Source organism: Bos taurus, chromosome 8 (genome assembly GCF_002263795.3).
Source record: "Bos taurus isolate L1 Dominette 01449 registration number 42190680 breed Hereford chromosome 8, ARS-UCD2.0, whole genome shotgun sequence".
NCBI classification, from domain to species: domain Eukaryota; kingdom Metazoa; phylum Chordata; class Mammalia; order Artiodactyla; family Bovidae; genus Bos; species Bos taurus.
Genome location: NC_037335.1, coordinates 101,917,944 through 101,945,444, shown reverse-complemented (window position 1 = coordinate 101,945,444; position 27,501 = coordinate 101,917,944). Strand labels below are relative to the sequence as shown.

Here is a 27,501-nt window from a genome sequence, read left to right as displayed (position 1 = left end):
CTCAAACTCCGTATTTGCCTTTGGTTATGCCATCTGTCCACCTAAGTGTTTGTCAAATCCCTTCTTTTGGATGTACAGGTTGAGGATAAAGAGATGTGCATATTTCCAAGCCCAATTTCTACTTTCACACTTTGCTATTGAAGTGGCATCCTCTTCCTTTTTACTGCTTGGTTTTCTGGATCTCTCTATGATCCTACACTGTATGTGAAAAATCACAATATTTGCATATTCTGCTACTTGCTTATCTACTGTTCCCGTGTTTTTCTCAAAACGCATGATGCCACTGATAGGCCCTCTCTGCTTTCTGCTCACGTGTTAGCCCCAGGACTTGGAGTTGGACTGAATGAAGAGGAGGTGGCTGGGGAGATGGAAGAAAGGGCGGGATAGAGAATCTGGTTAAGAGAAAGGATAAGCCAGTTACTTCTCTAGCGCCAGGGCTTTGAGTAAGGAGACAGACATGGTTAATGAGAACAAGTATTAAATACCTTTCAGATTTTCTGTTTCACAGAACCTCTGTTTCATGAGTCAAAACAAAAGAAAGCAGTGAGCTACAACCTGAAACGTTTTTTCAGTCCGCCTTCAGATGCCTTGTAAATTGTAAGATTTCTCCTAGATTCTAGAATTGAGAGGCAGCCTTCTTCTGGGTCTTTATGAGTGTTTTTCTGGGAAGGCTGGAACTCACCAGAGGCTTCTGCTAGCCAGATGTTCTGCCAGACGCAGTCCCGTTAATGAATTTTAAAAAAATCCAAATCTTCCCAGCTATGGTATAGAAGGAAGATTCTGGATTAATTTTCTAGTCTTCACTCCACTACTTATTGTCTTGCTGACCTTGGATGGGCTCTTTGGTATCTCTGAGTTTCCATTTCTTAATGGTAAAATAGGGGGATCTGCCTAGGCTATCTCAGAGTTAACAATCAAAACAACCAGAGCCTTTTATTTTTTTAAGTCTCATAACAGAAAAACATGTACTCATAAAGGAAAGAACAGAAAACAAATGACTAAATAAGTATATTTTGCTATAAGCATGCTTTAGCCTAAAGATTGTAAAAATTCTCTGATGTCAAAATTAAAAAGCAAAAGTAAAAACCCTGAGCATATAATTGTGACGTAGGTTAGGAGGTCCTTTACATTTCAGCAGTAATACCCATGTCAAAAGAGGTACACTTTGTAAACGACTTGACTTTTATTAGACTAAACTGGCATGATCATCTCCCTTTAAGGTGGACAAAAGATAACACAAGTAATTTACTGGATAAACACAGAAGGTTCTCGATAAGCAGACGATGTCATACTCATTCACAAAAAACAATCAGGCTTTCCAGGAATTACTGAATTATATAAAAATACTGAATTAGTGAGAAAGCACATACAAGGTATGACACAATATAGTTTGAGAAAAAATATTTCCCAAACAAGCAGAAACTGTTTAATTTTTCAAAAGCTCTGTGATAGGGAGTTCACTGGTGGTTCAGTGGTTAAGACTCGGGCTTCCATTCCAGGGGACATAGGTTGATCCCTGGTTGGGAAGCTAACATCCCACATACTGGACAGTGTGGCCAAAAAATAAACATTAAAAAAAAAAAAAAAAGCTCTGTGATAAATTGACCTCTTTGGGCCTGAAGAAGGTAGTTTAGGGTTGGGGTTTTTGTTTGTTTTTTTGGCTACCCATGTGAGATCTTAGTTCCTGACCAGGGATTGGGTTGGAGTCCATGTCTCCTGCTCTAGGAGCATGGAGTCTTAACCACTGGACCATCAATGCCTTGAGCACATTTGGAGTGAGAAGACTTGGGCTCAAACTTAAGTTCTCCAATTTATTAACTCTGTGAGACTTAGGGAGATTTACTTAACTTCTCTGAGCCTTGGTTTCTCAGTTAATAGGAATAATTAGACCTAGCTTGCAGAGCTGTTGTGAGAATTAAATGAGAATACAAGGCAGCCATGAGAAGCAATTACCATAGTCAAATCTGAATCTTTCAGAAACTTATTGGAGTAAATCAGTAACAATAACTACGGCTAAATGTAAATTAATCAAATCTGTTTTACTGTTTTATTTAGGAGCCCATTCTCATCTCAATGTCAGGGAGGGATCTACCTAATTGCTTTTAATATTAATGGAAGCAATATGCATCTACATATAATCCAGTGATCTTTTTCTGAGTCTTAATAACTATTTCCTGAAATTATTAACTTCCAAATGAACCACATTAGATAAATAATAAAGTATTTTAATTGAGCATAAAAATCTGATTCTGATCAACAATGAAAACATAAGGAACTTCTCTGGATTTCTTGGGCTGTAAAGAACTAGAAGTGCTGAAAACCATCATCATCATAATTGGAGAACTTGGCCAGGACAGGAGACCTCCCCCAGAGGAGTTTTAGGAAACCCCCCGGTGTCAGGATACATGGGTACAGAACAGAGCAATTTCCAGATAAACTAGTTCTCATCTCCCAAAGCCACCTCTTCCCTTAGAAAGGGAGTTTGGCTTTAGGTCATCACCAGTCTCCCCCTCATGTTTTTGCTCAGATAATAATTTATATGGGAAAATACAACAAAGATTCCTACCTAAGAACTCTGCCTAAACAAATTTGTTTTCTCTTAAAATAGAGCATCATTAAAAGATCACCCCCAAAGTAAAAGCATTTAAAGATACACATGAATTTGAAACTTTTAATGTATTCTTCGGCTCAGGGCTGTTGGTTAACTCAGTATGTATGGGCCTTAACTTAGACTAAACTGGAGCTCCTTAGAGGAAATGAGGTAACTCTTCTTTGAGGTCTTCATTGTTTGTATTCCTGGATGGCTAAAGGTAATTGGTTACTAGCTCAAAAATGGTGAGCAATCCAGATTTCAAAAAAAGCAACAAAGGGATGTATTATCTGATAAGCGTAATATTTAAACATTTTAAGTGGTAACAATACATGTTAATTACCAATGGTCATTAGGTGTTGGCCTAATCTAAGAAAAATAATCAATATTCTGCTGCCTCCAGAGATAACAAAATATTAATTTTAAGGAGTTGTGAAACTTGAAGAAAATTATTATTCCTAAAGAAAGCATTCCAATATACTGAGAAGCACTCATTGAGGAGACTGAGTGTATGGTCTTGAGGAATTAGGAATTCTGCCTCCTGGTTTTGCCACTTCCTGACTAGATGGCCTTAAGGAACTGCAGGGACGTTAACACTGACCACTCTGGAGATGATCAATTCCAATCATCTCACCGGACAGCTGAGGAAACGGAGACCAGCACTGACCACCCGAGGAGAGAAGGCGCTGCCAATCTGGCCATCCTTCCTGTATAGCCAGAGGCTTCCGCTTCTATGGGAGGACTATTTTGTCTAGATTTTCTCCGCGGCTGTCTATGAACATGCTGATAGAAGTAGGCACAGTGCTTGATGTTCTAATAAGGCTGTATTGAGATAAAAATCAAAGTAACAAGAGTTTCACACTTCTACAAACACCATGAGTCAGTCAGGGCAGGTTAATACAGCACATAACCCAAGGAAAACTGGGAAATGCCACATCACTGAGGAGACCAATCCTTTCACAACTTTGGTTAGGTTTTCCCATAACACTCCCCTTTGCAAACACAGTAAACAATGGAAAGCTTTCTCACAAAGCCTCTCAGGGCTTCTCTGAAATTCTTTAATCGTTTTTGCTTATATCTGAGGTATCCGGGCTTCGAGGTGTAGGAGGTAGAATTTGATGTGTTGGGTATAAATGTGACCAGATTATAAGGTTTGGTTTCCTCTTCGAGTTTAACAGTTTAAAGGAGACTTTCCATCATGGAAGGAATAAGTGGTATAAAGCAGATTAGCTGAATATCATTATTGCTTTTCCCAAAGACTGTAGCTAAATAGGGAAGACTTATTGCATAATTACTGTGTGTCCAGTGCTGTGCTAACGCCTTTACATTTCAATGAATCACACCCTTAAAGCTGATGCCCCAGGTGTCTCTGGCAGAATAAACTTCCCAGGGGAGACTGGGGAGATTCTGGGGAGGAGGTACCAAGCAAGCAGGGCTCCCTTTAGAGCAGATGCAGAAACACTGCAGGCAAGAGCTCACCCACAGGCCTTGCGGGGTCCTCCCGAAGTACCTTCAGCCCCACCATTCCTGACAGGAGCCACGGCAACTTCTGCCTCTGTGAACATGCCAATTCCCCCTACTCAATTCCACTTATGAATTAAAAAAAAAAACAACAACTACAGGTAAGTGGAGAAAGTACTCATAACCTTCCCCTTTTCTCTTGGGGTTCTCCCTTCCGCTGGCTTATCAGGCCAAGAGGAGAAAATCCCCGAGATCCCAGCAGGTATGATTTAGAGCTGGCTGAAAAGACAGAACGACGGCCTGAGCTCTGAAGGCTAGCGAGCTAGCTACGCAGCCCCCTTAGATCGTCTGACCGTGGACACAGCCGTGTAGCAGGACAGGTGTTTGCCAGGTTAGCGGGTTTATTACGTGTTCCTACCTATAAGCTTAAAGTGTGTGTGCACACACACACACACACCCCTACATACAAATACACAGTGGATGGCGCAGAGCAGCACCTGATACATGTGCTCTTTCTCACTCCCAGTCCCCAAGGAGGAACGGGAAGGGCATTTAGGGCAGTTTGATGAAGGGCAGTTCGGACAATGAGATAATGACTCTTTCCTTCCATCAGGCATCACTGGGGATTCTACCTCCTGACTCTAATCATAATCATCCCCTTTAGAACTCTGAGGGTTGAAAGTTCACCACATGGGTGATAAGCGACAAAGCTGAGGCAGAGACTGTTATGCAGCTGATGAAAAGCCACTGTCGACAGAAAGATTATAGCCCCTGGATCAGTTATTACTACTTTTGGAAACGTTAAAATCTGAAAAGATCCCAGCGACACCTAACGGCAATTTTTTCTTGAATCTATTTAAAATAAAAATGGAAGTCTTATTAATTAGGCTGCAGGCTCTGCCCAACAGTTTCACATAGGTTATATTTCTGTTTAAGAGCAGTACTGACAAGAAAAATGACCATTTGCTATCTTCAAGTGAAATTTCCTTTGGGTGTTCAGCAAGTGAGGGAAACTGTACCTCAGGTTCTGTCTCTTTTTAATCAAAATCCTAAAATCCCTATAGGAAACCACAACAGAACAGTAGTCAATAGCTTATAATACTGCTTATTACATATTACCTGTTATTTACACACAGATGGAGACATACCAAAGTTAATCTACATTCAGGAAAGATCAACTAATAAAATAAGTGTTGCAGGAACTAAAAAGGGAATAACATGAAACCTTAAGGCAGCATTGGTTGAGTCCTCTCCAGTAAAGGAAGTATTACATATTTCAAGGGCCAGTGAATGATTTTTTAAAAACAATTAATACTGAAACAAAATTTTGAAAAAGAAATATGACTAATTTTAGGACTCCTGCAAAATGAACGTATACTGGAATTTTAATTGTGGGTTAGAAAGCACACACAGGAACAAAATGGTGTGAGGTTGTGGCAGTCTTTCCTCAGATACAAAATGAAGATTCCCTAGAAGTTATTTTTATCAATTAGTACTCTTTGGGTTCCTTTTTTCATTTATAATTGAGAGCAGTTATTGTAACTTTCTGTTAATGTGTGAATAACATATGGTCAGATTAAATCCCACCTGAGTGAAATGTGTTCACACTGTTAATAGCCTATCACCGGTCTGATTTTTACCATTATGTCCTTGATGCTGGGTTTGCTTACCTGGTAGGCTGGCATATCATCGTGTGCCAAGCATTGGTGCCAACCTCAAATGATGACATCTCTTGTGGCTGAAAGAGTCATACTTTGACAAATATACTTCAAAACTCTTTAATAAAAACACATTTGGGGATTTTTTTTTTCTTTGCAGCTTATTTTGTTGGATTTTTTTCCTGGTTAAGCCTGAAAATTACTTTCAGTTGTTTTACAGATCCAGTGCTATATGCTGACAGAACACTGCAGGGCACAAAGAACAGATGAAAAAAAACCACAAAAAACCTCTAAACAGTGTTCAAACGAAAACAGCTTTCACAGCACACTGAGAAAGAAAATGTAGGCACTTCTGCTTCAGGAGGTTTTTCACGTTTTGATCACAGATCGCTTTTCCAAGACACTTTCTCTCACTGCAGGATGTTCCCTCGAACCACCTCGTTCACTGGAAATCTTGTTCTCACAAGCACTGTTTGGTGTATTAATCTTTTTTCATAAAACTGTCTCCATTGATGCAGAGCTCAAGTTCCTCCCAGGGCTGAGAGCAGCCCTGCTTTTCTATCAGCATGACTGAGTGGAGCTCCATGACCTTCCACCAAGCAAGGCTGCATGCTCTGCAGGGTCAAGTTATCCACCAACCAAACACAGAGAGGAGTGCCAAGCACAAGTTTTCTCCCGGAAGTAGTTAACCTGTCTGCCTCTCTCCTCCTAGATCCTTACTGTAATTCATTAAAGTGTTTAGAGTCTTCAAAACATTCTAAAGCTACTAGGCTACTGGGATTTTTTTTTTTTTTAATGACTACTGAAAGTTTTTTTTCTTCTTTTTTTGAGAAAATCTGTGCTAAAAAGGCACTAGATAAAATGAACTTCTTTGCTCTTGTGTATGTAGTCATTTATACATTGTATTAGATTCTATAATTTAACAGAGGTGACACACATCTGGATAAAACATTCTAAATCTTCACTTGTCTACTTTCAGTTAAAAAAACAAATCTGAAGTCAAAGAAACAGGAAGTCCCACACCCTGACCATGAAGTTATGGTCGTCCCGGCGGCCTCGGAGCTCTAGCCTTGGCTGCAGGGAGGAGCGCCCCCTGACTAGGATGAGTCGGGTAGTGGCCGGGACGCAGGGGGCACTCACTGGCAGCAGCTGTGGGAGCTGAGCCTTCTGGACACCTGAGTGAATGAGACGAAGGTGAAGTTCTCACAGTTTTCCAGCTTGACCTTCTTGGCTAAGTTCGGGACAACTCCCCGAAGAGACCGCAGGCCCATCCTCTGCTCCTCATACCACACCCTGCCCATGTCTGCAGCCTCCTTCCTGGCTGTAAGGTAGAAAGGGGACTTGGCCTCCATTTGGGTGGGCGGCCGGTGGACATACATGTACTTGTAGAGGAGGCAGTAAGGACACTGTTTGTGGCCCCTGGAATGCTCGTGGTAGATCTTGCCATGGCAAACGCGGGTGGAAGCGCTCCGGCTCTCCCGCTTGACGCTGTCTGTCCGGGCGAAGTAGGAATGGTTCTGCGGGTCTGTGAGCAGCTCGATGTCGCCGTACATCAGGTCGGCATGCTCCTGCAGCGTCCTCATGTTCAGGTACTGGCTGTTGTACTTGACCACGGTGGACAGGAGCGTGATAGGGCTGTCATCCCCCAGACACCCCGTCTGCCACATCTCCTCCTCGTCCGAGACGGAGAAGTAGACGATGTTGCGAGAGCGGGCCCCTGACATCCCTGCCTTACTCAGCACCCACAGCTTCTCCTTGAGTTTCTTGGTGGACGAGCTGAAGGTGCTGCTGGTGATGGAGAAGCCCACCCCTGCGTTCTTCAGGATGCGGTCCAGGCCTCGGCGGATGGCGTGCAGTGACGTGGCCAGGAAGTCTGAGCCGTCACTCTTCTTTACGGTGACGTAAAAGTTCTCGAGCAACTCGTTCAACTTCACTGCAGGGATCTCAAATGAGACAAACACTGAGGTTACACGTTTTGCGGACACCCAGGTAGCCAGACCCCTCCTTCCTTCTCCTGATCCTCACTGGGGGCTGTGCTGGGGACAACCCTCTAGAGGGCTGCCTTCTTAGCATGAAATAATGGAAAAAACAGTGGGCCTCACGCTGGGAGATCTAGGTTCTACACTAGGCTCTTTAGACATCAGTGTTTCAAGCAACAAGACAGGAAATAATAATTATACCTTCTCAAAGAATTATTGTAATGCTTAGGGAGATCTAGGTTCCACACTAGGCTCTTTAGACACCAGTGTTTCAAGCAACAAGACAGGAAACAATAATTATACCTTCTCAAAGAATTACTGTAATGCTTAAAGTAGTGGACATGAAAGGGTTTGTAAACAGTAGTGAACACATATACACACAACAGAAGTATACATACACATATGTTTTATTACTGGCCTTTGTAACTATTTGTCTCTGGAAAGCCCTTTCTTCTCTTCTCTAGCAAATCATTTCCTTCCCTCCTCTTCAATAAAATCCAACCATCCTCTCTGAACCATGCCTGAATTAAACTGATCAAACTGAATCATTCCAACATTAATTTCCTTGATCTCTGCACTGTGTGGCACAGCTGGTATGAAACATTCTATAGAGAAGGACGACTGACATGTGCAATTTGTACAGCAAGATTTTGCCTTGATTTTTTACCTGAATTTATCTGAATAAGTCTGGAAATATCTCTGACTTAATGCTCCACAGAGTTTCAATATCAATATTTGCTCAGAAGATATGAAAAACTTAATGATTATACTGACAATTAAAGACTGCTCCTTAGGTATGGTAGGAGGAGCAGGAAGCTTGGCTGGAAAGAAAGCTTTACTTTCAAGAGGAAGTCATAAAGATAAAACCAGACCCTGCTCATTGTCAATTTAGGTTGAATACACATTCTAGGACAAAAGATCGTCTCAATACAAAATGTTTTAAAAGTAGACACTATACAGGTAACTTTCATTCTTCTAAGAGCCCTTGGGTCAAAGAGAAAATAAAAACAGAATTATACATTAATGAATGACCCAGAGGGATGGTATGGGGAGGGAGGTGGGAGGGGGGTTCAGGATGGGGAACACATGTACACCCGTGGTGGATGCATGTTGATGTATGGCAAAACCAATACAATATTGTAAAGTAAAATAAAATGAACCAAACTGAAAACATTAGATATCAAAATGTACGAGATGTGTCCAAATACATTCCAAAAACATCACAGCCTTAAATGACTTTGTTAGATACTTTATTGAAAATATGAGAACATTATTCAACACAAAAGGCTAGAAAAAGTAGATCAAATTCAAAAATAGAATGAATCAATAAAAATAAAACAAATTAATGAACTGGAAAAGATCCTAGCAAATATGACAGAAAGAAAGAGAAGGAAAAGGAAATATACATATAGACAATTTCAGGAATGAGAAAGACTATAAGTACCAAAAACAACGAATATTATAAACTTTATTCATATTAATTTGAAAATATAAATAACCTGAACAATTCCCTAGTAAAATATAAGTTACCAAAGTTGGTTCAATAAGAGGTAAAAGATCTGAGTGAAATGATTGCCAAAGATGGATGTCACTCATAAAGAAATGGCATTATGGAGTCAATTCAGCTTTTCTTTTGTATTTAAACAATTTCAGAGCACAGAAAAAAGAAGCGTTCTTCATTTTTTCCCCTAATCCAACTCTGTCAGATATTATATCAAAAAACAAAGTATATGAGTATAAATGTAGTAAGTAAAATACTGGTGATTTCTGTTTTGCAAGGCACAAATGTTAAACAAAATGTATACATGTTAGAACCATGCAAACAAGGACATGGCTCTGGGCTGCTTATGATATCACATCAAATTCAGGACTGCAGGAAAGCAATGGACATTGAGACCAGCAGGGATTATGACAGAATGTAAGGACGATTCAAACGTAATAAATAAGGTAACTAACTTATTCCATATTCTAAGGAAAAGTAATATGAACTTGATAATTACTGAAAAATTATTTGAAAGAATGTGCTACCCCATTTCAAATTTTTAAAAACCCAAACTAGGAACTTCCCCGGTGGCACAGTATATAAAAGAATCTGCCTGCCAATGCCAGGGATCTTGGTTCAAGCCCTGGTTCAGGAAGATTCCACATGTCTGGGAGCAACTAAGCCGGTATGCCACAACTACTGATCCAGTGCTCTCGAGCTGAGAGTCCCAACTACCGAGTCCGAGAGCCATAACTTCCGGAGCCCGCACACCTATAGCCTGCGCTCCGTAACAAGAGAAGCCACCGAAATGAGGAGCCGGAGCACCACGACGGAGCGCAGCCCTGCTCACCGCAACTAGAGAAAGTCTGTGTGCAGCAACGAAGATCTAGTGCAACCAAAAAATAAATTAAAAGAAAAAAAATTCAAACTGAACTCAGATTGGAAGAAAAAATACCCTCTCAGTATGATGAAGACTATTTTACAGACATGAACTATAAAAACTATACCCAAGATGAAGACATTAAAATCTTTTTTCATGAAGTGAGGAATAGGATAAGAATGATGAATATCACTGCTATTACATAACACTGCTCTAAAGATTCTGACCAAGAGACGAAAAAGAAATTACACACACACACACACACACACACACACACACACACACACACACACGTATATATGCATACAGGAAAGCAAAAAGACAAAATATAACCTCTCTGATAATCTAAATGTTGGTCTAGGAAACTCCAAGAGATTCAGTCAAAAAGCCATCAGAAAGAGGAGAGTAGCTGCACATAAAATATAAAAAGCAGTAGCTTTCTCACATACCAGTAAGAGTTAATATAACTTTCAATTACAATGACCCCAAACTCAGCTGGTTTCAGATTTTTATGCTGTCATTTGAAACTCCCTACGTGCAGGTGTTAACCTCTCTTTGTATTAGCTGGGATTCCTGTGGTTACAAGAGAGAGAGACCAGACTTGAACACGCCTAGGCAAAGAGGGCTATCAGAATTGGTGGATTCCAAGGCCTTCAGGATTCCATCTCTCACCTTCTGCTTCTCTGTACAAAGCAGCTTTCTTTATGTAGCCACCTAGCACTCCACAAGGTTTCTATCTCACAGCTTCAAATATTAGCAAAAGGCCAACCCTTATTTTCAGTAGAACAAAAAACATGAAGGGAGGATTTCGACTGGCCCACTCTTGATGCAAACAACTGACGAAAGGGTGGACCACTTACTAGCATTAACGGCTTCTGTGGCAACCACGGGGACTGCAGTACAGCGCTGGTTTCTTACATAAGAGGTTTTGAGCAGAAAATCCCATTACCTTAGTGTCTAAAAATAAAACAAGTAACTTCTGATAGCTTCCTGTTGCCCTTAGGATAAGTTCCAAATCTTTCCCTTATATGCAAGTCTTCACAATCTGCTTCCATACAACAGTAGACTGCTTGCAAAGACGGACACCACGACCTCTCCCCATCCTGTTCCTATCCGTTCAGTTCAGATCAGTTGATCAGTTGTGTCTGACTCTTTGCGACCCCAGGGACTGCAGCACAACCAGGCTTCCCTGTCCATCACCAACTCCTGGAGCTTGCTCAAACTCATGTCCATAGAGTCAGTGATGCCATCCAACCATCTCATCCACTGTTGTCCCCTTCTCTGCCTGTCTTCAATCTTTCCCAGCATCAGGGTCTTTTCCCACGAATCGGCTCTTTGCATCAGGTGGCAAAAGTAGTAGAGCTTCAGCATCAGTTCTTACAATGAATATTCAGGGTTGATTTCCTTTAGGATTGACTGGTTTTGATTTCCTTGCAGTCCAAGGAACTCTGAAGAGTCTCCTCCAACACCACAGCTCAAAAGCATCAATTCTTTGGTGCTCAGCTTTCTTTATAGCCCAACCCTACATCCATACATGACTACTGGAAAAAACACAGCTTTGACTAGATGGGCCTTTGTCAGCAAGGTATGTCTCTGCTTTTTAATATGTTGTCTAGGTTGGTCGTAACTTTTTTTCCAAGGAACAAGTGTCTTTTAATTTCACGGCTGCAATCACCATCTGCAGTGATTTTGGAGCCCCCAAAAAATAAAGTCTGACACTGTTTCCACTGTTTCTCCATCTATTTCCCATGAAGTGATGGCACTGGATGCCATGATCTTCGTTTTCTGAATGTTGAGCTTTAAGCCAACTTTTTCACTCTCCACTTTCACCTTCATCAAGAGGCTTTTTAGTTCCTCTTCACTTTCTGCCATAAGGGTGGTGTCATCTGCATATCTGAGGTTACTGATATTTCTCCCGGCAATCTTGATTCCAGCCTTGTGCTTCATCCAGCCCGGCATTTCTCATGATGTACTCTGCATATAAGTTAAACAAGTAAGGTGTGAATATACAGACTTGTCGTACTCCTTTCCCAATTTTGAATCAGTCCATTGTTTCATGTCTGGTTCTAACTGTTGCTTCCCAACCTGCATACAGGTTTCTCAGAAGGCAGGTCATGTATTCTCATCTCCTTAAGAATTTTCCACAGTTTGTTGTGATCTACACAGTCAAAGGCTTTGGCATAATCAATAAAGCACAAGTAAATTTTTTCTGGAACTCTCTCACTTTTTCTATGATCCAATGGATGTTGGCAATTTGATCTCTGGCTCCTCTGCCTTTTCTAAAACCAGCTTGAACATCTGGAAGTTCTTGGCTCATGTACCACTGAAGCCTGACTTGGAGAATTTTGAGCACTACTTTGCTAGCATGTGAAATGAGTGCAACTGTGCGATAGTTTGAACATTTTGGGGCATTGCCTTTCTTTGGGATTGGAATGAAAACTCATCTTTTCCAGTCCTGTGGCCACAGCTGAGTTTTCAAATTTGCTGGCATATTGATTGCAGCACTTTCACAACATCATCTTTTAGGATTTGAAATAACTCAGCTGAAATTCCATCACCTCCACTAGCTTTGTTCATAGTGATGCTTCCTAAGGCCCACTTAACTTCACACTCCAGGATGTCTGGCTCTAGGTAAGTGATCACACCATTATGGTTATCTGGGTCATGAAGATCTTTTTTTGTACAGTTCTCCTGATGAGGTCACAAAGAGTCGGACACAACTGAGCAACTGAACTGAACTGACTCTGTATTTGTGCCAACTGACTCTGTGTATTCTTGCCATATCTTCTGCTTCTGTTAGGTCCATACCATTTCTGTCCCTTATTGTGCCCATCTTTGCATGAAATGTTCCCTTGGTATCTCTAATTTTCTTGAAGAGGTTTCTTGTCTTTCCCATTCTATTATTTTCCTCTATTTCCTTGCACTGATCACTGAGGATCTCCTTGCTATTCTTGCTCCTCCTTTCTTTTCTCTGCTTGCTATTCTTTGGAACTCTGCATTCAGATGGATATATTTTTCTTTTCCTTCTTTGACTTTTGCTTCTCTTCTTTTCTCAGCTATTTGTAAGATCTTCTCAGACAACCATTTTGCCATTTCCTTTTCGTGGGGATGGTTTTGATAACTGCCTCCTGTACAATGTTACAAACCTCTGTCCACAGTTCTCCTGGGACTTTGTCTATCAGATCTAATCCCTTCAATCTATTTGTCACTCCCACTGTATAAGGGGTTTGACTTAGGTCATACCTGAACGGTGTAGTGGTTTTCCCAACTTTGTTCAATTTAAGTCTGAATTGTGCATTACGGAGTTCTTGATCTGTTCCAGTCAGCTCCCGGTCTTGTTTTTGCTGTAGAGCTTGTTTTGCTATTGAGCTTCTCCATCTTCAGCTGCAAAGAATATAATCAGTCTGACTTTGGTATTGACCATCTGGTGATGTCCATGTGTAGAGTCGTCTCTTGTGTTGTTGGAAGAGGGTGTTTGCTATGACCAGTGGGTTCTCTTGGCCAGACTCTGTTAGCCTTTGCCCTACTTCATTTTGTATTCCAAGGCTAAACTTGCCCGTTACTTCAGGTATCTCTTGACTTCCTACTTTTGCATTCTAGTCCCCTATGATGAAAAGGACATCTATTTTTTGTGTGATAATTTTCTTTATACTCTGCTTTCCAGCCTCACTGAACTCTGTGCCAGTCATATAAACCACAAGGCTCTTTCATGCTTCCAAGTCTTTGCATATGCTACTTCCTCTATCTAGAAAGCTTTTTTCCCCCACTAATCTTCTCTATTTGGAAAACCTCTATTCCTAATTTCAGATCTAGCTCAAAATAGAAGACTACTCAAGCTTCCCTGAGCAAGTTACTCTCTCAAGTGGGATCTCATGAATCTTTTTAGAACAAATAACTGTGTTTATTTCTTTCTTTTTGGTTGTGCAGGGGCTTCATTCCTGCTCTGGCTTCTCTCTAGTTAGGAGAGAATGGGGGCTACTCTCTGGTTGCAGTGTGTGGGCCTCATGGCAGTGGCTTCTCTTGCATGGACTGCTGGCTCTAGGGTGTGCTGGCTTTAGTAACTGCAGACACGTGGGCTCACTAGCTGTGGTTCCCAGGCTCCGGAGCACAGTCTCAGTAGTTGTGGCACAAGGGCTTAGTTGCTCCGCAGCATGTGGGATCTTCCAGGATCAGGGATTCAACCCATGTCTCCTGCATTGGCAGGCAGATTCTTTACCACTGAGCCATGAGGGAAGCCCCCCATTTATAGGTCTCTCAAAGTGGACTGAAAGCTTCCTGAAAGCAAGAATGACATCTCATACACAACTGGTTCTTTATGTTGAAGATCCCCACTAGCAGGTCTGAACTGTTATCATTGATACCCCATGCATGGACAAACGTGGGTTAAAGCAAAGAGTTAACCTCAGAGTCAAGAGAATCAAGCTGACTTAGGGTACAGATCATTTCTCTTGATTTATACCACAAGTTTCAAAGAAAAATTACAGCAAAAGCAATTCCTGGAGAAATGTCAAGTCACAAAATTTATATTCTCAGCACACAAGAAACTCTTCATTCTGGCCCATGTTGGCTGCCTCCTTCGTTTTCTCAGATTGAGTTTTGGATGATGGTCATTCCTCCAGGTCTTTAATTTGTTATGAAGACATTGCCAAAAACTATTTCCCTCCATGAGCCACTCTGAATAGATTTACTACATTAAATTCACTATGGATTGCAAACCTGGCTTCCTTGATGTGAAAATGACCAAAGAGAAATAAGAACTTGGTCATGGGGCAGACGATTCTAAATAGGAAAGAACAGTATAAGAAGACTGACTTGCTGATAAATCCCAAAGTTTTGGAACTATGTAGTAATCCTTGGCAATTTAAAGAATTGTAAGACATGTAAAACCAAGAGTTACTTTTGGGGAATGCCTTGAACTTCCTTTTGTGATAATCTTGAACAAGGGATGAAGAAAGTGGAGAAAATGCTCATGAACTATATATGCTCTAATAGGAAAACAAAACAAATCTTCAAGTAACCATTGCTGACAACAAAAATGATTTCACTTTTGTAGCTACCAAATTTCCATTTATTGAGAAAGACAGATACAAACTTCAAGAGACTCTATTTTCTCAGTAAGGCTAAGGAATATATAAATCAATGAGACAGCAACTTTGAGAAAGACGTATTAGTGAGGATTAGATTACATTTATGAAGAAAAAACACTCTGTGGAACACATGTAGTAGACCACAGAGTAATGAAAGAGTGAGACTGGCAGGGTTCATTCTGCTTATTGAGATGAATTGAAGTCTGATCTGATTCCTTGCTTTCCTCCTTAAAAAAATACAGAAACTAAATTTGAGGTCTGAAGTGAAGTGTTAGCTGCTCAGTCATGTCTGACTCTTTGTGACCTAACGGACTATAAGCCTGCCAGGCTCCTCTGTCCATGGGATTTCCCAGGCAAGACTACTGGAATGGGTAGAAATTTCCTTCTCCAGGGGATCTTCCCAACCCATGGATCAAAGCCAGGTCTCCCACATTGCAGGTGGATTCTATGCTGTCTGTGCCACCAGAGAAGCCAGCTGCCAGACCATGATCAACAGCTGTAACTATCTTGTCTGCTGCTAGCTATATCTATCTTTAGAGACACAACTAGACTCAAAATACCTTGCACTGGGACCAAAAAAGTGAGATTAAAGACTGTAGACCTTGATGCTACAATTCCTTTTAACTGAATACTGCTGATTCTCTAAGAGACTGGCTTTTCTTAAGAATTTATCATTAAAAATATTTAAGTGGCCCATGTGAGACAGAGGACTGAAATACATTTTCTTCTTCATCCACATTCCTCTAGACAACACAGGAGAAACTACCCAGAAGGCACACTCAACTGGACAGGTGAGATATTTTCACCATCTGGGATGTATGTATGTTACCTAAGCTGTGGAGGTTGTGGGGCTGCGGCTCTTTCCACGGGTTCCTGCAAGGAAGTGGAAAGCTTCCCAGTAACAGATAACTGTCTTCATAGCGACTTCACAAAGTCTGGAAGACAAGATCCTCTGGCCTAGAAAACGTTAAGGTTAAGGGCTGAAGAAATGGTGATGAGGGCCTACGAGAATAGATGAGTTTTTATATTTTTATGAATGAAGGTGAATTGTTACATTTACATTGATTTGCTAGGTTATTACAGTAAGATACACATACAATTTACCATCTTAATAATTTACGAGTGTACCATCCAGTGGCACTAAAAGTACATTCGCATCACTACTTATTTCCAGAATTTTTTAAAAAAGAAACTGTACTCATTAAACAGTAACTCCACATTTCCTCCTCCCGCCACCCCTAGTAATCTCTATTATACTTTTTATCTCTATAAACTTGACTGTTCTACGTGCTTTGCATAAATGGAATAAGACATATTTGCTCTTTTGTGTCTGAGATTTCACATAGTATAACACATTCAAGGTTCATCCACGCTGTAAGCCATGTATCAGTACTTCATTTCTTTTTGTTGACAAATAATATTCCATTGTATGGATATGCCACATTTTGTTTATCCATTTATCTGCTGATGGACATTTGGGTTGTCTGGATTATATTTTGGCTACTGTGAATAATGCTACAACAAACACTTGTGTACTGGTTTTTGCATAAATATATGTTTTAAATTTTCTTGAGTTTATGTCCATGAATGGAATTTCTGGGTGATACAGTAACTCTATGTTTAACTTTTAGGGAACTGCCAGACTTTCCAAAGCAGCTGCATCGTTTTACATTCCCACCAGTACCGTGTAAGAGCATATGAAGGTTCCAATTTCAACACTTGTTATTATCTTTTTCTTTTTCATTCGAATCTTCCTACTGAATGTGAAGTAGAATCTCATGTGGTTTAGACTTGCATTTCCCTGAGGTCTAATGAAGTTGAGCATCTTTTCATGTGCTTTTATCTTCGTCAAAATAACTGCTTAATGTCCTTGTCTGCTAATTCTAAAATCTGTATCAGTTCTGGATTGGTTTTGATTGATTCATTTTTTAAGTGATATATTTTCTTGCTTATTGGCATGTCTGCAAATTCTTGCTTAGTTGTCAGATATTCTGAATTTTATTTCTTGGGGTCTGGATATTTTTATAATCCTATAAATGTCGTTAAGGTTTGCTCTAGGACATAGTTAAATTACTTAGAAACTGTTGGATCCTTTTGGGTCTTGCTTTTTCTTCATTAAAAAATTAAGATGTAATTTCTATATAACATTGTATCAGTTTTGGGTATATAAATAATGTTTTGAAATATATATATATTGCAAAATGATCACCACAATAAATCTCGTCAACAGCCATCACCACATATAGTTTAATTTTTTTCCTTGTATTGAGAACTTTTAAGATTTACTCTCTTAGCAACTTTCAAATACACAATACAGTCTTATTCACTTAGTCAACAAGCTGTAACATTACATCCCCAGGCATTTTGACTACCTTCACCCATTTCAATACCCCTCATTCCCAATGTCTAGCAACCACCAGTCTGCTCTGTGTGCTCTGAGGTTTTTGCTTTTAGATTCCACATAAAAGTGAGATCACATGGTATTTGTCTTTCTCTGTCTGAGTTATTTCACTGAGTGTATAATGCCCTCGAGGTTCAAACATGTTGTTGCAAATGGCAAGATTTTCTTCCCTTTTATGGCTGAGTAATATTCCACTGTGTATATACACCATATATTCTTCATCCATCTATGGACACTTAGGCTGCTTCTATGTCTTGGCTATTGTAAACAATGTTGCAATGAACAGAGGGGTGTATATATCCTTTTGAATTAATGTTTTCACTTCCTTTGGATAAAGGATTGTATGGTAGTTCCTGTTTTGATAATGGCCATCCCAACAGATGTGAGGTGACAGCTCAGTGTGGTTTTGAGTTGCATTTCCCCTATGATTAGTGATGTCCTACCTTTTCATGTAGCTGGGTCTTGCTTTTAAGATTTGCTGGGTGGGATCACAGCAAAGTTTGTTCCATGGCTAATTCTTCTCCACATGTGATGCAAGACCTCTCTGAATACTCTACCGAGTGAATCCTGAGGTCTCTCCAGTCTGACCGGTGGGGAGAGGCACTATCTCCAGCTCGGTGGAGCCCCAGGTTCTAACACCTTTCATTCTTCAGGTGTTTCGTTTTGCCCTCCTCAGGCAGTTTCCTCACATGCAGATGTTGATCAGTATTCAGCTCAATATTTGAGATGGAATATGTTCAGTTCCCTCAGGTTTTCTTTCTGGGTAACTCCACTTTCATATATTCTGTTATGACAGTTCTAGTCACCTGGGTCTCTCTGGACTCTTAGCTCCATTTCCTCAACTCAGCACGGGTGCTGGGCTCTGCCTGCATGCCCTGTCCCTGCACCACAGCCCCGCAGATTCTCAAGGCAGCACGCTGGGACGCACCTAAGGCTCACCTTGTTTCCCGTCTCTCAGAGATCACGGCCCTGTGTGCGTTACATAGTAACTTGCATATTAGTTGTATCATTTGTCTGCTTTTTGGTTGTTTTTGGCAGGAGAGCAAATCTCCTTCAAGAAATTGGTTGGAAGTGAAAGATTTAGCTAATTTTTCTCCTGGGTCTGGGTTACATGTTCCCATCCCATGAATAGCAACTTCTGATCGGATGCTAGAAACTATGGATTTTACATTATTAAATTCTGGAATTGTTCCATCTTTTCAATGAATGGTGTAATTTCTTTTTAGTTGTTCTCATGTCCCCATCCTCCCTGAGTTCTGATTTCTGTCTCCCCTCAACTCAGCAAGATTGCCAGGCTCAGTCTGGGCTCCCCTCTCTTCCCTGAAGTTTAGAAACTGTCTCCAGGCAGAGAGCCTGAGAGGGGGTGGCACTCGTCTTGGGGATCAAGCCTGTGTTGTCTGCTCTGTTGGAAGACTTATTCCAAACATTTTGCTCAGTTTTCCGGTTGTTACAGAGGGTAATTCTGGGCCCTTCTATTCCCTTATGATCACAAGTGGAAATGATCTGCTGGATCATTTTGATTAGTGTGGTGTTGCTTGTTCATTTTTATAATTCTTTTCATTCTTTCAACAAACATTACATACATGCTTAGCCTATAATCTACTATCTGAAGTTCCTGCTGTCTAAATCTGTTTTCTGTTTCTAATCATTCTCATTCATGGTGGTTTATTTCCTTAAGTGACTCGTGATTTTTTTTTTTTTTTTAATGAGCACATATTTAGTTGATCTTTATTAACCTGTGAAAAATTTGCATCTACATGTTGGATGTTTTCCTTCAAAGATTATTAGCATATGACTCTGCAAGGAGCCAGGGTATGTTATTGACTTAGAACTTCTTTAGACCCTTTCAGGGTCTTCTCAATAAAGGGTTCCTCAGTTTCACTCCTAGTCACTTTCCTTCCTCAAAGGATGCTATTAACATAAGCCCTGAGGGGAGAGCCTGATTTTCATATGTGCTTATCTCACACCACTTCAGTTTCAGCCCTTGGATGACTCCATTCCTTTTTGCAAAGGTCCCTCACAGTATCTAGGGCACCATGCTTCCAGAAGTAGAAACGTGGATCTCCTACTTTATCTTTAGTTGGTACCCTAAACACATCACCCAGACCTAGAGGTATCGCTCGCCTTTGGGCTTCAACTTTGACTTCTATTTGCAACACCTCTGAATCTAGACTTCCGGCTTTAATACTTCCCCCATGTTTGAAATTCATGTTCCCAAATGCTTATTTGACATATCCATCTGGCAGATGTATCTATTATTTAGAAGGCAATGGCACTCCACTCCAGTACTCTTGCCTGGAAAATCCCATGGACGGAGGAGCCTGGTGGGCTGCAGTCCATGGGGTCGCGAAGAGTCGGACACGACTGAGCGACGTCACTTTCACTTTTCACTTTACTGCATTGGAGAAGGAAATGGCAACCCACTCCAGTGTTCTTGTTTGGAGAATCCCAGGGATGGCGGAGCCTGGTGGGCTGCCATCTATGGGGTCGCACAGAGTCGGACACGACTGAAGCAACTTAGCAGCAGCAGCAACATAACCAAATCAAAGTACGTATTTCTCTTCTTTTTTGTTTTAAAAAAATGTTAATTTGATATAATTTTAGACTTACAAGAATAGTAGAGAGAGTCCCCAATGAATCTTCACTGAGCTTCTCCTAATGTTAATATCTTACAGAACAGTTATTGAAACCAGGAAATTAACATTCTTGCAATGCTATTAGCTAAACTTCAGACTTTACACATATTTCCCCATTTTCCAGTAAAATTTTCTTCCTGTACCAATATAATCCCACATTTCATTTAGTTGTCATGTCTCCTTCAGTTCAGTCCAGTCGCTCAGTCATGTCCGACTCTTTGCAACCGCATGGAATGCAGCATGCTTTCGTTTCCTCCGAACTGTGACCATTTCTCTATCTTAATATCTTCTGTGACCTTGATACATCTGGAGAGTACCAGTTAAGCATTTTGTAGAATTTTCCTCAATTTGGATTTGTCTGCTTTTTTTATCATGAGTACACTGAAGTTATTAATTTTTAAGAAAAAAATCCCATACATGCAATGTGTTGTTCTAAGCACATGGGAAATATTAATCTTGATCACTATTAAAGTGGCATCTGCCAGGGTTCTCCTCTGAATAGTTACTATTTCTCTCTAGTACATATTTAAGAGGGTCTTACGTTGACGCAACACAAAAATCCTGTTTATCTTTAAACTTTCACCACTAATTTTGCCAGTACCAGTGGATCTTGCCTGTAGCAATTATCATTGTGGTGTTCTATGGTGATTTTATACCTCTCTTGTTCTACATTTTAAAAAATTAATTTATTTTAATTGGAGGCTAATTACTTTACAATATTGTGGTGGTTTTTGCCATACACTGACATGAATCAGCCACAGGTTTACACGTGTTCCCCATATCAAACCCCCCTCCCACCTCCCTCCCCATCCGATCCCTCTGGTTTGTCCCAGTGTACCAGCTTTGAGTGTCCTGTTTCATGCATCAAACTTGGACTGGTCATCTATTTCACACATGGTAATATACATGTTTCAATACTATTCTCTCAAATCATTCCACCCTTGCCTTCTCCCACAAAGTCCAAAAGTCTGTTCTTTATATCTGCGTCTCTTTTGCTGTCTCACGTAATGGGTCATCATTACCATCTTTCTAAATTCCATATATATGCGTTAATATACTGTACTGGTGTTTTTCTTTCTGACTTCTGTCTCTATACGTCCTAGAATTTTTCCTTCTATTAACAACTGTCAAACATTTCAAGTTAGAAGAGATTTTAAGAGCTTGTTTTACAACTGGGAAAATTAAGAATCTATCAAATACATTTTTGCTCATCACTTCCAGTTAATTGCTCTAAAATGTTACATTTCTTACATTCTTTCCTGTTAAAAAAAAATTCAGTGTTTCCCTTTCACCTGACCCTTAGGACACTTGCAGATCCTATGGTCAGTGTTCTCCCTGTTACGACAGTCCCTTCCCTGCTGCTCCTGCAGTCATCTTTCAAATAAAATCTCTCCTTATAAAGAAACACAGGAAAAATCTTTAGTGGCCAATATTCATAAGATTTTAGCTTGGCATTTAAGGGTTATGAGAATCCAGCTTTTATAGTTCATTGTTCCCATACGCAAAGCCTCTGCTGCAGGCAGGTGAATATGTCCCTCTGAATTTTACTCTTTCTTACATGATTCATTTAGAAGACTCATGTCTTTATCCAGTTCTCTTGAAACTCTACCTCTTTCTCAAAATACAAAATTAAGTTTAAGTATCAATTCCTTTGTCAGTCTCAACAAAGTGAAATTAATTTACCCATCTGGATTTTTTGGCATTTAAATTCTTCTTTGTACTGTGGATATTTTTCTATTTTAGGGTCTTTTCCAAGTTTCCCCAGACAGAAAGCACCTGTTCCATGTTCCCCACAGTGCTTAGCACCCTGCCTGACACAGGCAAGCTCAGTAAAGCTGGCTGTAAGGAGAAGTAAAGTCAAGAGTTTCTTACCTTGGTGATGTCTGTGTGATCTTTGAGCCCATTGGTCATGCACCAATATCGCCACACATTCAGGGCATACCGCGTGGCTTTGGTCGTGTTTGGGCTTACTGCACTGGTACATAGATCATTCAAGTCATCATTAATATTAAATACAGGAAATTTGTTGAGCTTAGTAGAATAGGCTAGAAAGAAAAACAATAAAAGGCATTAAAATAATTTGCCATTCCCATCTTTGGAGAATTAAATCTTTGGATCATGTTAAATAACAGAAAACTTCTAGGAGACAACCCTTTAAGAAAAGAAAGTTTCTATCAAGTATATCTATATTAGAATATAGTGTGTATATATATATATATATATATATATATATAGAATATAGTATATAATATATAATATAGTATATATATATAAAAATATATTTCTAACTTTAAATCATGCAGTATCCTTGGATTTAATCCCCCAAATTTTGCCATATATACTAACTGATGCACTAACGCAGGCATTACAGTAACAGTTGTGGAAAAATGAACAAGGAGAAACAAAGAATGATTCTAAAATTTTCACTGAAAAACATAGCATTTCAACTAGAAAGAAGGGAAAGAAAAGGGAAGACAAGTTATACGTTCTTCCTCTTTACCTTAAGCACGTGTAGAACTGTAATAGTCTCAAAAGTGTTTTGTGTCATTCTGGGCAGCTTCAAATTAAATGGTATTAGCATATTTCTTTATTTCTTTTCACAAACTGACAGACAGAGATTTCAACCCTGAATCTACAACCCATCTGTTAGCTCAGAATCTGAATGGAAGGTCAAGTAGAATATTAGGGAAAGAGAAGGGGTACACCAGACAGGCTCTCATCTGAGAGTGAAAAGACTGTAAATTGTAACTGCTAAATGATTTTAGATGAAGACTCTTCTTTTTCAATGTGTCCACTGGTTGCCAAAGAGACAGCTAAATCTACAACCATTAGCTGGCCTTTCTTCACACTGTGATCTACTAAAGCTGGGCTTAAACTGTTCAAATTGTTGTCTTTCGATAGAAAAAAAAGTCAAGGTAAAAACCACCACAAAGTTAAAACAATGCCAACTTGTACTCTAACCAGTGATTGTGACCCACTTTGGAATGTTTCTGTATTCAAACCAGGCTCAAAAAGGCTGAGAAATAGCAAAACCCATAGCTAACACATTACCAAGGTGATCTGCAAAGTGCTTGTATCTGACTCACCTCGCCTGTCTCTGCTCCCAGTGAGGAACCCAAACCACCAGCCTCCTGTGTTTTCCAGCATCCACCTGTGCCCAAGACGCCACATCACCCCCTCCCCACACACCCTGAGAAATCTCACTCAGGTCTTTGTGCCGATCAAACAGCGTGTTTTTTCAATTCCAATTGCAAACTCGTTTCCCTTACAATCCAACTCCCTTATTCTGGCTTTGGGTATGAGCCCCACATTTGCTTTCTTATTCCTTAGAACTAATAATCTAATTGTGCCTGGAAGATCTCTTCAGTTGGTTTACATGCTCCTCAAGACTGTGTCTTCACCCTTTAAGTTGGCTTTGAATTGCTGAACACACAATCTGCTTTAATAAATGCTTAAAGTAAGACAGAAACAATGCTAGAAATGCTTTCCAAAGCAGCTGAGACATGTAGGCATATTCCTCTCACCACCCTCCTAAACTGACATGTAGCTTCTATTATTTCTGGGACTTGCTTGATATTAATGAAAGAATTCTAGTATAAAATTTACTATTATGTCCAGCACTAATTAAATGCTCACTATAGGCTAAGGGTCATATAAATTATGTGTCTCTAAGCAATCCTACTGTTATACCTATTTTACAGGTAAGGAATCTGAACCTCATACACTTAGTAAGTTCATCCATCATTAATCCAGTATTTACTGAAGTACTCTCTCTGTACCAGGCACTGTGCTGTCCCAAGTCATGGAGTTGGAAAATATTACAGCCAACTCCTGGTTTGCTCCTGGGTCCTGCTGACTCCACTCTGGTCACTACAGCAAAGGAATCAGGTACTATAGGGATACAGCGTTTAGTAAGGAACACAATTTAGGTACTAGCCATTTGTGCTTCTGAAAAACATCCTTGCCTCCCAATTTACTCAGACTAACCTTCATAAGTCTGATTTAAATAACCACTATAGTTTCACTATAGCTTTTCTGAACAACAATACAAAAATGACTTATTTGCAACACAGTCTAGTCCCTATCACTTTAATATACATAGGAGTAGAAAAGAGTACATTGCAAGACAGGATGCCTAAGTTTAATTATTACATTAAACAATTATAAGGGCTTAAATAATTTAATTTTCTATCACAGAAACAGAGACTGTACACTGAAAATGGAAACCAAGTCCTAGTATATAAAGAAACAGGGAAAGAATGCTTGTATGCTTACATAATGGGAAAAGAAATCTGTGAAAATAAAACAGCATACACGGTTCCTTATTGACTGTATTTAAGGACTAAATTATGTCTCTTTAACTGCTTTTTAAAAATTCTGAGTATAAGTTGTAGTGTTGTGGTGCTGGGGACATTTTTAGGAGAGCATCCTCATGAAGAAACAAACAAAAGTAAGAACTTACAGCTGAATACAGGGAAAAGGAGGGACTACTAAAGAAGCCTTTGAATGTTTCCCACTAGAGAATAGGCAAACTCTGAGCTCAGAGTTAGGAGGGGCTGTGGGAGTAGAGCCTAAGGATGGCCAGATCTGAACGATTATCCTACTTTCTATACACAGCTTCCACTTACATCATTTACAGCACAGTGTGTAAAGTGAGTGGATCTGCAGTGGAAGGCTACTACCCCCAAGGTCAGAGAGAAAAGGGGGCACTGCCTAAGGTAACTCTGGGCGGCCCCACTGGATAGAGAGGGGAGAACAGGAAAGCAGCTATAAAAAGTAAGAAACCCCCAATGTGCTCCATCTCTCAGGTAGCACCCCTGCTGTGTCTACACTGGAGAGGGCTCCTGGCTCCCAGCCTGTCTTCTATTTTATACCGTGCAGGGAAGCTTCTTCATGGATACTTCTTTGTCCAGCATTACAGCCGGGTGAAGTCCACCTGCAGAACCCTGTGCTCAACTATTACCCACAAAAGTGAGCTCTGCCCAGGCTCAAACAGGACCCTCGAACATGGTCTAAGGAAATCCCTATAAGCTATCAATGTTAAATCCAGACTTTCATTTTAAAATGTGAGCATACAAACAAGCATCACCTGGCAACTGGGTAAAACTTAAAGGCGTGGAAGTTAACAAGTTATACAAGCAGAGCAACTAATTTCATGTTCCCTATCCTCTACTTGAAAACAGACAATTCAGAAAACCAGAAAAAAAAAAAAAAAGAATTTAAAAGATCAATACAGAGGTTTGAGAGGATAATGCATACTTAAAACAAGAACAGCTCTTATTGCAAAAGGAAAAGAGAACCAAGGGGAAAGGGGGTGGGTGGGAAGAACTGGGAGGTTGGGATTGACATATATACATTATTGACACTAGTATAAAATAACTGATGAGAACATACTGTATAACACAGGGAACTCTAATGAATGCTCTGTGGTGACCTAAATGGGAAGGAAATCCAAAGAAGAGGGGAGACATGTACATGTACGGCTGATTCACTTTGCTGAACGGCAGAAACTAACACAACAACGGAAAGCAACTATACTCTAATAAAAATTAATTTTTTTAAAAAAGGAAAAGAGAAGAACAAGAAAGATCCTGGAAAGTTTAAATGATGGAAAAACACATTTTAAAAATCCTCCGAAGAGCTGAGTATTAGAATGAACATGGCTAAAGGACAAATTAGTTACTAGGAAGCACTTTTCCATGAAGGGCAGGCAAAGTAGTAAAAAACTGATGAGAGTGAAGCTAAGAGGCATACAAGATAGACTAATGAAACTAAAAATCCATCTTATAAGAATTTAAAAGAAAAAGTTAGAGAACAGGATAAAATAATCCAAGACATATGAAAACCCCATTGATCAAAGAAAGATTTTAATCCTTAGAGTGTTAAGGTTCATGAACTGTCTAACACACACATTGAAAAGACACATAAACATATCTTGGTGAAATTTCCAAAGCTTGAGAACAAAAAGAAAACTTTGTAATCTTTCTAGAGCAGGGGCTGTGGAGAGCCACTGCGACAGTAACAAGAATTAGATTTTTCAGCTGTGATACCAAATACTAAAATACATTGACTCAAGTCTACTCAGAGTTGTGAGGGAAAACAACCAAAATTAAGAATTCTATTACCTAACTAAAGTATCACTTGAAAAAGAAAGGTATTATCAATCATAAAGAGAGTATCATCCAAACACCCTTTCTTAAAAAAAAAAAAAGGTCATGGATATTTGCAAACAAAAGAAAAACTGAATCAAAGAGAGGGAAAGATATTGGGTACAAGGTATAGTGAGTGAGAAGCAAATAATTTACTCCTAACGCTAGGTAATGTGGCAACTGAGCTCAACACAACTGTTAAGACTGTGAAAAGAGATGGGGTGTGATGGAACAAAATCTTGAACTAAAATTCCCCATAATTTCAATAATAAGGGAAAAAGAAGAGAGGAAAGATATTAAAAAATATGATTAGGATCTCATCCTCTTTGGGAAGGATAAGGAACAAAGAAGAAAAAAAGGGAGAGATGACCAATGTGAATTAATTTTTATATTAAATATATATATTTAAATTTGTTAAAAACAAAAAAAAACATGAAAGAAATTAACTATTAGAATGTATTTTCAAATCAGAGAGTAAATAAAAGGTATTAGCCAGAAAAAGTTAAACAAAAACAAAAGTCTAACATCTGCAACCTATCAAGCAAAACTTGAGACAAATTAAAAACAAAATAAGGAACCAAGAAAGCAAGTATTATGTAAAGAAGACATACAGATGGCCAACAGGCACATGAAAAGATCCTCAACATCACTTATCACTAGGCAAACGCAAATCAAAACCACAATGAGATACCACCTCACACCTGTCAAGAAGACAAAAAACATAAGTGTTGGTAAGCATGTGGAGAAAAAGGAACAACTGTGCCCTGTTGGTGGGAATGAAAACTGGTGCAGCCACTGTGGAAAAGCACACTTGTTCTTTTAGACATAAAGCTTATTGCACACTTAACAGACTACAGCATAGTATAAACATAACTCTATGCACTGGGAAACCAAAACTCTACAATTTATCACGGAGAGTAAATAATGCTTAAAAAAGCAAGGCAATTATTGCTTTCACATTTTTAGATCATTATGAATTTCAATAAAGCAAAAAATATTCAGTCTGAAAATGTTTGCCACCAAATTCAATGTTTTTTTAAACATTACTTTTTAGATATAGTACCAACATTAAATATTTTATACATATTAGTTATTTTTAGTAATTTGAAACCTTCTTAGAAAAGATTATCATTAATTTAAAATAGATGAATAAAACTTTTAAAAAGAAAACATTTTC

At 39.5% G+C, this 27,501-nt stretch overlaps 1 protein-coding gene across 3 annotated transcripts in view; it reads right to left on the bottom strand.

Annotated features, from left to right (window-relative positions):
- Nucleotides 1-5,813: 5,813 nt before the first annotated feature.
- KIAA1958 overlaps nucleotides 5,814-27,501 on the bottom strand; it is a 125,112-nt gene continuing 103,424 nt past the window's right edge. For 2 of the 3 annotated variants that reach the window (XM_024996333.2, XM_024996331.2), the window contains 2 exons: nucleotides 22,048-22,220; nucleotides 5,814-7,652 (listed from right to left, as the gene is read on the bottom strand). In XM_024996333.2, coding sequence (XP_024852101.1) covers nucleotides 6,846-7,652; nucleotides 22,048-22,220 — 980 coding nt within the window. In that variant the 3' untranslated portion in view covers nucleotides 5,814-6,845. Of the gene's footprint in view, nucleotides 7,653-22,047; nucleotides 22,221-27,501 lie in introns of those variants that run through there. The other variant, XM_024996329.2, reaches the window with a different exon arrangement.